This window comes from Propithecus coquereli, unplaced genomic scaffold, assembly GCF_000956105.1.
Source record: "Propithecus coquereli isolate 6110/MARCELLA unplaced genomic scaffold, Pcoq_1.0 Scaffold90, whole genome shotgun sequence".
NCBI classification, from domain to species: domain Eukaryota; kingdom Metazoa; phylum Chordata; class Mammalia; order Primates; family Indriidae; genus Propithecus; species Propithecus coquereli.
This window is the reverse complement of record NW_012155285.1, coordinates 5,532,791-5,544,645: the sequence shown is the minus strand read 5'-3', so window position 1 is coordinate 5,544,645 and position 11,855 is coordinate 5,532,791. Positions and strand designations below refer to the sequence as shown.

At 35.5% G+C, this 11,855-nt stretch overlaps 1 protein-coding gene across 1 annotated transcript in view; it reads right to left on the bottom strand.

The window, feature by feature from the left end:
- Positions 1-11,855, bottom strand: part of SUPT3H (suppressor of Ty 3 homolog (S. cerevisiae)) — a 499,577-nt gene that overhangs the window by 133,318 nt on the left and 354,404 nt on the right. Inside the window, exon 7 of the mRNA XM_012664653.1 lies at positions 1,521-1,596. Within this exon, the coding sequence (XP_012520107.1) occupies positions 1,521-1,596 (76 nt within the window). The remainder of the gene's footprint in view (positions 1-1,520; positions 1,597-11,855) is intronic.

The following is an 11,855-nucleotide window of genomic DNA, read 5'->3' as shown; positions in this document are numbered from 1 at the left end:
ATTAAATTTAAAATATGATTTTAAAAAATAGTTAAATTGTACTAACTGTTCTTTCTAAACTGGAGATTTTTACTTATAAAGACTTGAAGGCCATTTTTAAACCTAAAAATTATAATACAAAAACCTCTCATTTGCTGAAATTGCCATGATCTGAAGTGCCATTTACTTAATGCTTCACAGATGTATGATGCCAAGTTGTTAGTCAGATTGCAAAGTCTATTTAGTTAGAAAGAAAATCTTCCAAAACATATTTTCCTATATTTTACTGACATTTACACGGGACACTACTTGAAATGTGTCATTTATTTGCACTTTGTAATATATAAAGAAGCTCTCACTTTCTTTTTCCAAATCAAATATGCTGTTATTGTGATCACATAATAGCTTTTCATTTAAAGACACCATTGTTTCTATAATTCCTCAGACCAGGGTCATGTGCTACTTTGTCATATTTTTAACTGGACTTTTCATCACACTTTCTCTTTGACCTTTACCCCAAGAACCTTAGTCATCACTGATCTGTTGCTGTAAGGATATTTTGCTACATAATCCAGCTCATTATCATGAGTCTTTAAGTACTTTTAATAAGCTGGTATGTCGTGATGTGAAAGTACTAATTTTACCACTAGGTTATTAGTGTTATGAGAACTTGTACTAATGAATTTGGCTAATATTGAATGCATGCCACAGCAGGATGTTAGACAAAAATGGAAGAGACTACAGACATGTTCCTTTGTGGTAATACGAGCATGCATAAAGGAAACGTTTGGTATCTATAATTAATATTGGGAGATTTTGAATGTCATGACTGTACTACTAGAGTCCTCTATGAGTCAAACACAATAAGAAATACTAGTGTAAATATGACTAGGAAATTATAAAAGAAATTCAAATGGAAATATTAAGAAAAATGGAATTTTTCTGACTAAAAGTAATGTGAACATGACACTCTGTATTACTAACACTCTTTAAAACTTACTGAACATTATTTTATTTTATTTTTTTTTGAGACAGAGTCTCACTGCGTTGCCCAGGCTAGAGTGCCATGGCATCATCCTCGCTCATAGCAACCTCAAACTCTTGGGCTCAAGCGATCCTTCTGTCTCAGCCTCCCGAGTAGCTGGGACTACAGGCATGCGCCACCATGCCCGGCTAATTTTTTCTATATATTTTTTAGTTGTCCAGTTAATTTCTTTCTATTTTTAGTAGAGACGGGGTCTTGCTCTTGCTCAGGCTGGTTTCGAACTCCTGAGCTCAAACGATCCGCCCGCCTCGGCCTCCCAGAGAGCTAGGATTACAGGCGTGAGCCACCACGCCCGGCCTGAACACTATTAATTGCAAAACAGTTGAACGTGGTAAAATCTTTTATAGGTTCCCCCACAATGTAGGTTGTTTCTGTAACAGTTATACTATGCAAATTATTAAATCCACCAATTGCTAAGAAACAGATTGTGTCACACTTTAGTACATCTATAATACACAATCTCTTATACATATAATTAAGTTAAATGCTTACTTACAGAAACTTAATTGTCGACTTTCACAGAATTCTGCATATTGAGCTGAATCCATAATTCGAGTCTGTCTTTCAGCTCTCTAAAAGATAAAGACAAAGACACAGAATTATTTAAAACAAGTAGACTATTTTATATGTTTTCACAGCTTTAATTTAGAATTGAAGTACTATTTTCCTTTCCTTACTATAGAACTGCAGTCCCCAACCCCAAGCTGTGGCCCTGTACCCGTCCATAGGCTGCTAGGAACTGGGCGCATCACCATGGATGGAAAAATTGTCTTCCACGAAACCGGTCCCTGGTGCCAAAAAAACTGGGGACCACTGCTCTAGAACAGTTTGGTAATACCATATAGCCAATGATATATAAAATTATGATCAGTGATAGTAGTTGTGAAGCTTGTTTCTTTTGGAAATAAAGTTTAAAATGTTCTTTTTTGCTCCTTTGTTATTGAAACTACAACTAAAGAATCTCACTTCTTATATTGTGCACTTCAGCATTTTCTTACTTGTACCATCTTTTCAAAGGAAAAGAAAATGGTGAAGTGGTGAAGGAATAATAAACCAAACAAAAACTGTTATTAAATTGTTATTAACTATTATTGTCCATTTGCTTTAAAGTTGTGATTTTTCAGTGTTAAGGCAGGAGTCAGTGAATGGAATCCATATATTTGCCCTCAGAATATGGGGCCAAAGGTAACAAATCCATATTTCAGATTACAAAGAAAATAAAGAAAAAGGTAAACACAACACAGATCCTTTAATCTGAGTCCAGGTATGATTCACAGTGTGGTATAGTTTCATTCGTGGGGTTTTGATTTAGTATAGCAGATGTTTGCTGCTTCACTGTCCCACAAGAGGTAGAATAATTATAATTCACTCATAGTTTGGTGGGAAAGAATATGACCGCTTCCGCTTCCTTGGTAAGGGAAGCATTTTGAAATGAGACAGGCTGGTACTTCTTGGAATGAGTTTCTGGCCAGTAAAGAAAAAAATTCCCTGAGATTTTAAATTTTTTTTCTGCTTTGGAAGGACTTTCAGCAAGTTATCTTTATCACAGTTGTTGGAACATATAAGTACCACTTCTTCAAACATCTGTGGATGCTTCTGTATTTTTAAAACTGAAATTATTCTTTTTTGTTTGATTTGGGTGAGTGGTCAATTGCAATGATAGGTCAGTTGATGGAGTGAATGGTGTACTTACTACAGCTCAAGACAGAAAAAATAGATGGGCCAGTGGGAGTTAAGGTAAAAATTGCTAACTACTGTGGTTCCTTCTAAGACCACTATTTTTTTCCTTCCTTATCTTTCTCCCCCCTTTTTTCTTTCCCTTCCTCTCTCCCTTCTTTCCTTCCTAATCTCCCACACACCTACATACTCACAAATGTACATATGTGTAGACACAAACACAGACTTCTGTTGCTTATTTACCCTCTAGTTTCAAGTATCCTTTTTGAGCATAAACAAGCAAGTATTTTCTATATATAAATTATATATACACATATAAAGATAAAATATTTATACATACATATGTATATATAAAGATAAAAATATATACATGTATATATATATGTATGTGATATGTATTCTCTTGTACATGTATCAGAAATACCATGTTTCCTTAAGAGTATATTATTAAGTGGATTTTTATTTAATTGGAAGTATTTTTTGATATATAAATGCATGACTTAGTTTTGGCCCTCTTTTTAATGTATCTGACACATGACTCAATAAATATTTGCTGATGGAAAATAGGAAGCAAGGAAGGGAGAATTTATGTGTTTTGAACATTACAAATAAGTAACTATTTATTGAAAAAACCCTCTAAGATTGATAACACTGTATCATTCATATGTATCTATGTATGCATGTCTGTCTGTATATATATCTATTTGGGTCTGACTATAGCAGGAACCTCTCAGGTTTGAATTTCTAGCTCCTAGAAAAATATCTGACATGGCTGGGCTTAGTGGCTCATGCCTATAATCCTAGCATTCTGGGAAGCCGAGGTGGGAGGATCACTTGAGGTCAGGAGTTGGAAAAATATCTGACATATAGTAAATAAGCAATAAACATTTGTTGAATGAACAAATGCTACCATTTTATTTTTTGAAATGAAATATAATGCAACCAGTCCTTGATTATCTATCATTCCTACATATCTTCTAAGCTATTCTCCAACTATGCAGCTTCATCCACCCAATACATAGCTAGACAGAAAGGACTTAGGTAACTGTGGAAAAAGACAGAAAAGTTCCTAAAAGGATTGTTGGACAATGGAGATTTGGCTTCTGTATAATATGCTTAGATAGTTGATGTATCTGCAGTGAGTGTTTCTAGAAGTGAGCTGCCAGAGTTGCCAGCTACAATTGTGAGGTGTTTAGCTAGTTGGCAGATTCTTAACTGCAAAGCCTATCATTTTACTAACATTTCAAAGATACTCAAAAACATCTGAAAGACTAAATTATTACAGATAGCTTTATTCCTTTCAGATACCTTCTCCAGTACCTATTCTCTTTTCTTCATTAAGCACGTTAGTTTTTTTTAATTCCTCCAGCATCTAAGCAGTAACTTTTGATCTGAGGAGCCTCAGGAAGCTGGCCCTAGGGCTTGCACGGGAAGCCATTTACTGAGTGCCCAGCACACAGGAAACACTCCATGAAAAGCAGTTAACTCCACAGCAAAGGTTTATAGGTAATATGAAATCATGGCATTTTAGAGCTAGAGAGTACCTTGAAGTTTATCTTGTTCAAATCCCTTCATTTTACAGATAACGAAACAGAGGCTCAAAGAAAAGTGATTTGCCAAAGGTGACTACGTTAGAACTGAATGAAGCCCAGGACTACCAATTCCTGAGCCAGACTATTTTCATTACAAAAAGCTGTCTCCAACCTCTCGTAATACTTTACTCTAGTATTTTCCTTTGGGATCCTCTAAATTCCATAAATTGTCTTCCTAAAACATATCATGTAGCCACTACAATTGACATGCCTAAACTATTCATAAGAAAAAGAAATTAATGAGGCCCTGAGTCAGCAAAGGCGGCACAACCTGGGGATAATCTAATACGGAGTGTACAAACTGTAGTGTATCTGGATAGTGCAGACATGTTACAGGTATGCAGAGATGCTCATTCCATTCAACTCTCTGGATGCTGGGCAAGGCGAGGCAGCAGAACCCCCAGGCTGGTATTTGGCTATAAGCTGCCTTGTCCATTTACTTTGGAAGGCCATAAAAATATTACCATGCCCTGTGTGTGCCATGACATGAAAAATGTTGGAAAGCACTTGTAGTAACAATACTAATGTCCTTGAATATTACATGACACAGTACATACATGCCATTCACAGCATGGTCAAGGGAGCTCATGAAATCAGAGATTCTTTGAGCTGTGTCCACTGACTTGAATTTGAGAATGGATGAGGATGATTCAGATATGCATACCATCGAATTTTTGTTTATTCCTCTCTCTTTACCCTGAATTGTTTCAAAAAACCAAAAGAAAGTGACAAATTTTGGCCATATGATCCAAATCATTCATCATTTGATTATTACATTCTCTCCTGTCCTTACACTATCATCTTAAATACGGAGAAAGGCAGTAATATCTTTCATGGACAATGTGTTCTTTAAAGATAGGAACCAGGCTTCACTTCTAAAATCTCAGTATTGAGCCAATGCTTTGCTTAGATTTACCTGGACCCCAATAAGTACTGGCTGGCCAGCTGAATAAATGAGCAAATGGATGGATGGATTGAGGCAAAAGAAATGCATTTAAGTCCTTGTTGGCTACCTGATCTAAGACCAGAAACTGTAAGAATTGTAATCAAATTTTACAAAACTCAGAGAGGGTACGCAATTTTTAGGCCAAAAACCCACTACAAAATCAAGACACCTGGCCAAATATTAAATAAGTTTGGCTCTTATTTTCTGTGCTGCCCTAATTCCACTCTCCCCTCTGCCTCTATTCTGATCACCCATTCCAGTCCATACTCAAGTGTACATTGGCAGTCCTTTTCTATTTCTGGTACTGTAAGAAATCTCTGGGAAAAGACAAAAGGAGAAAAAAATTATCAGCCTAGTAAAATAAGATCAGAATGATAATGCCTACTCTTCACATAAAGCAGCACAATAACCTTTATGATAAAGTTTTAAATAGCTCTATTTTACAACTGAGGACACTGTGATTTAGAGAAGTTAAAGAAAAACTTTAAAAACATATAGCTAATAAAGAAGCAAAGCTAGAAGTAAAACTTGGGTCTAAATACCTACTCTAAGATACGCAAAGTTTCTAAGAAAAGAGTTACTGATCTACATCATATTAACGGCAATGATGGTTGTATTCCCTGTAGGTTCTAGCTTCTTTTGAACCAAATATTAGAATGCAAAGTTAACTTTAAAAGAGGCACCTAAAGTCAAGTCCATGCAAAAAACTTCCATGGGAATGATTACACCAGCATCACCTATAATCATCCAAACTGGGAGCAACCAAGCTAGCCTTCAGGAGGTTATTAGGAAAACAACGTTTGGTTCATTCATACAATGCAATGTTATTCTGTGATTTAAAGGAGTGAGTTATTAAGCCATAAGAAAAGACATGAAGGGAACTTAAATATATATTGATTAGGGAAATGTTAGTCTGAAAAAGCTACATAATATACGATTTAAACTATATGACATTCTGGAAAAGGCAAAACTATAGACAGTAAAAATAGTAATAGTTGCCAAGGTTTCTGGAGAAAGAGAACAGAGATTTATAAGTGAAGAACAGGGGATTTTTTGGGCAGTGAACATATACTGTATGGCTGCAGTCCCCAACCCCCAGGGGCTGCGGCCCATTACTGGTCTGTGGCCTGTTAAGGAATGGGCCAGACATCACCACCTGAGCTCCACACCACACCCCCTCTCACCCACAATACCCCACCCCTCTCTCCACAGTCTGTGGAAAAACTGTTTTCCATGAGACTGGTCCCTGGTGCCAAAAAGGATGGGTACTGCTGTTGTATGAGAGTATAATGGTAAAGATAACATTGAATATTTCAAAACTTACAGAAATGTACAACAGAAAGAGTGAACTTTAATTTAAATGATTAACTTCAGATAATAATATATCAATATTTGTTCATTAATTTTAGCAAATGTATCTCAGTAATGTAAGATGTTAATAATAGTTGAAATTATGAGGTGGGGGAGAGCGGACAGAATGATAAGGGAACTTTATGTATTATATGCTCCATTTTTATGTCAATCCCAAACTCTTCTAGATAAAAATGTATATTAATTAAAAATGATAATCTAGCAAAGAATAAATAAATTTAAAAAAATAAAAGAAGCACTTTAAAAGGGAGTTAAAAAATTCATCTGACCATACTATATGGTCATGAAACTGGAATAAAAAAGGCATATAGTTAGAACATTGAAAACACAAACCTCTGAAATAAAAGTCACTGAATAATCATAGCTGATTTATCATAGCTCTTATTCATACTGAACATTCTCAAATTACACAATGCTCTCCTGATTTCAGACTGCCACATGAGTGTAAGGTCATTTTTGGATTAGTCATGTTCTTATATCTGCAAGTTCAGTTCATCTTCTGTTTAATATGTCATTTCCACCCATTCCTTGGTTTCTTTAGGTGTCAACAACAGTGTTCTGGAACACTCATAAAAATCTGCAACATACTCAGAGGCTTTTCTGAAATTAAACCTTACTATATTACAGTATAGCAAAGTGTTATAATATAGGAACAAACATGGAAAAATTACTTTTGAAAGAATTATTCCTAAAATTTTCCGGAAACACAATATTTTAAAATTTAACTGGAATAGCTCTTCAGAAAGGTAAAAGAGAATAGTTATATTATTAGTCACTCCTCTCACTACCAAGAAGGTGCAGCTTTTTCTGGTTATTGTAAAACAAGAGAGAAGGCAGACTTCCATGCCAGATGAACTCATTTTCTGGATCCTACCTAAATGAAAACAGGAAAGCAAGTATCTCTTCAGACCCAGTACCTAGTATAATTTGCTTGTTGTTCAGTATCTTGAACAGACTCTCAATATGTGTTAATTTGAATTCCCAGTGAAAAACTGACTTTAATTAACATGAAGTTGCTGTGTCTTTGAAAAATACTTTTAGCAAGGACAATCACAACTTGCCCCTGCCTATACCATTTTGATGTATAAGGCTGGATTACTTATGCAGCCTGCAGTTCCATTTAAATTCTCCACATGCTTTCATTGAAGCACATTTAAAGGTTATAAAAGATATGTGCTATTATATCTCTTGGCAGCTTCTCAAGACATGTGACATTTATCTTTCTTCAGCAAGACAGGTCATGGAACATAACTTTCAAACCAAGAGGAAAGTTTATCTGCTATTACTCCTACCTCAATTTTTTTTTTTTAAATCTTATTTTGATTACTCTTCGAAGTCTTACAGTTGAAATGCAGAATCCTTTCTGAATGGAAAAGGCAAAATGTCAATGGTAATGTACCAACCTCCTCATGTTAGGAATTGGTTGTTGAATCTGAAAACTTCAAATACAGTCGCTGGCAGCAGTATTCAGTAATGTGACAACATGTGAATTACAGGATGTTTATGCATGTTTATGTATGTATGATGTAGTCCATTTCCAGAAGGATACTAACAAATCAGTAAGCGCCACAGAACGCTGAAGAAACTTAGAACCTATATCCCCAACTCACTATAGGAGGAAAGGATGAGGTCCAGAAAGGTTTAAGTGTCCTGGATAGCTGCAGAGGGAACCCAGTACCCCAATGAGTGCTTGTTCTACTTGCTGGGTCAGTTTGTAATTTAGTACACTCACCTGTCCAAAAGTCAAATGAGCCTCTCTCAAAATGAGCAGTAGATGACTACTACTTTTTCACTCCACTGCAGCAAAACTCATCATTTTGGCCCTAGAGTACTGCAACAGGTTCCTGGCAGGTTCCTTCCAAATATCCTTCCTCTCTCAACCTATCCTGGGTATGACTACTTTAAATAAAAACAGAGAGAAAAGACCCTGGCTCATAGCAAGACCTCACCATAGTAGGCCATCCTCTGTCCTCACACCGCTTTCATTCCTCTGCCTCATAAACTTAAACAAATGGCCCTAAGCTGATCACTGCATCAAATTCAAGCTCAAATGGCTGCCTTCCAAATGCTCCATAATCAGGGCCATTCTACCTAGGCACACAGTGTTCACACTGAAACTGAACTTATTCTTGTTTTTAGCTGGGTCACCCTTAATCACACTTGCCATGTAGTGCTGCCCCCTGGCTCCTCCCCCATTGCTGTGCTGGCCATCCCCGCCCCCATGCCCATGGCAATTTAAATCATTCCCTTTCTTCAAGGCCTAGCACAGGTCCCACCTTCTCTAGGAAATTTTTCCTGAAGATCCCAGTTTACACTGATTTCTTCCTTCTGAAAAATATTTGCTCTTCTAGACAGTATTATATCCCTCTCTACATGTGCTACTTTTGTCATTCCTCAAAGATTATAGCTGCAGGAAAGTATTATTCACTGAAAAAATCAAGTTGAAAACTACAATGGAAGTACTTTAATCCCATTTATGTTTGAACACGTGCACACATATAAACCTGTGCACATGCAAGCACAGGAAGCACATATGTTTTACTTTTGATAGTATTTTATCTCTGGGGGTGGGATTACGGGTAACTTTTACTTTTCAGTCACACATTTCAATAATGTTTTAATTTTTTACAGTGAATTAAAAAGGTAAAAAACTTTCCTCTTTGAGCTAATTTTGCTTGATTTACATACAGGAAGTTATTAACTGTCCACACACAAAAATAATCAAAGCAGTTACCCAAGAGGCAGAAAAATCACAGAGAAAGAGCACAGCATACAGCAGAGGCTTGAATACATGTTTTCAACAAAAGAAAAAAAAAAAGAGTGAGTGAGATACACACACACAAGAATGTTACTACAATTTTTTTAAATATTTTTTTTATTTTTTATTTTTTCCCCTCCTTTACTCTGAAGGAAGTTACTGCAATTTTTAGGGAACCAATTCAGAATCCTGACTGATACAGTCTTGAAACCAAAAGTTCACTTAAGTTTGATTCAGAATTTTCACTGAATTATAGAATTGATAACAAATAGAGTATATTTTTCTATTTCACAGCCTTAAAAAAAGGTTTTTATTGGTGGTAATTTGTTCCCTCAGAATGGCTTTCATAATATACTAATTGTATTATATGTGTTCAAGGTATTAAAGACTATATTATAGTAATCATATGAAGAAGTTTTTTAAAACAATAGCTGTAGAGCCTAGAACACTCAGGAGATTTATAAGAAATTTTGTGCTGAAAGTGGGTAATTCTCAGCAAGTACAAAGCATTGGTGATTGAGAAATACACAAAAGAATACTTGTGATACTAGTTCACAGTAGTTTCAAATTATTGGATTTATTTATTTATTTGTTGGTTTATACCTTATGGGTCTAAATATATTAATGTGAATATAAGAGTTTTGCCTTGTCTATATATTTTAAGCTATCAACAAAGGGCATGAATTTGTTATAAAAATATAGTTATTAAAAATCAAAATAATACATTTAAAGATGATTTAACGTTCACTTAAAATTTATTAATCTAAATTTCTTAAGCTAGTAGGTGGGAAAAAACTATACATAATAAAATACTTCCTGCCTGGGATAAAAATGTGTGCTAAGAAAAGTATCATTTTTTTTTTCAACAACCTAGTACCATATAACCTAATTCCATGTTAAGTTGTAAATCCACATGTTTAATGTTAGTACTAATTTTTACTAATGGTTTCCTGAAGTTGTAAATATGCTCTGGAATAACTTAGTTGGCAAATAATACAAAATGCTATGTGAATTTCTGCCCAAACTAGTTCTCTGAAGTAAAAGAAGATTGACTTCTTTTTTGTTTTCCTGACTGAGGCTGCTGTAAGCCCTTTTTTTGTGTGGTTTTTATTTGAACATACTAGGTTAATATGTGTAAGATCTTTAGGTATTAAATAACGTTCCTAAAAATTCTTGGAAGTTTATGTAATATCCAGATGAGCTGACATGGCTTTACAGTACACCAGACATACAAAGGTACAGTTAAATATTTTGGTCATTTCAGGTAAAACTTTAGAACACTGCCTGAAAAATATGTATAAAAAGCCATTATCGCACAAAAGTTAGTTCATGCTTTCTTTTTAACCTTAAGTTAGAACAGTAGATCTTTTCCATCTCGGTTTAGGCAAGATCACATTCAACGGAATCTGGCTTTACTTACATAAACTGAGAGTCTGGCATCTTGAAAATAAAATCCTGTGAAGGGGGAAGGCTGTCGGTGCAGCATGGCTCTCACCATGCTCCTCGTGGATACACAGAACTCTGTATGGAACAAAGGAGCTGTGCTTGGAATCTCCCTTTGTTGCTACTGTATGATATATCTTGTTTTTTTCAGTGAAAATTTTTAACATGTGAAAATAAAAAATGCTTATCATAGATTAACTCATCAATTTATTCCCTCTAAGCAAGTTCCATCAGCTCTACCTTTAAAAATGCATCTGAAATAAACCACTTTTATCACCTTGTACCTTCACTGCTACTACTCTGGCCTAAGCCATCATCATTATCTCTCCTTTGGATTATTGCAATAGTCTCCTAATGAGTCTTCCTGCTTCCACTCTTCCTCCTCTCCTATCCCTACGCCTGCCAGTCTATTTGCAGACATCAGCTAATGTGATCTTTTAAAAGATGAAAATTGGGTCATACTATTTATTAATATGTTCGAAACCCTCTAATAGTTTCTATCACATGTAGAATAAAAGCCAAAGTCCTCAGAATGGCCTATAAGTTAAGTCCCTACATAGCGTGGCTCCCTGTTACCTCTCTGATCTCATCTCCTACCACTCTTCTTCTCACTCCACTTCAGCCACACTGGCCTTTCCTGCTGTTTCTCAAAAATGCCAAACACATTCTATCTCAGGGCCTTTTTTCATTTGCTATACTTCTGTCCAAAATATCTTACTCCACATTTATCTAACCCCACATTACTGTCTGGCTTGCTCCCTCACTTCTTCCAGGTCTCTGTTCAAAGGTCACCTTATCAAAGCAGATACCTATGACAACTTTAATATAAAATAGCAACTCCCTCACATCACTGTTCTTTGTAGTTCTTACCACTACCTGCTATAATGTTATATATTTATTTGTTTATTGTCTGTTTCTCTCCAACTAAAATGTAAACTCCTTGATGGCAGAGACTATGTCTATTTTATTCACTGTTAAATCCCAAAGGCCTCTATAGAGTAGGTATTTCATAAATACTGGTGGAATGAACCCCATATATGAGTT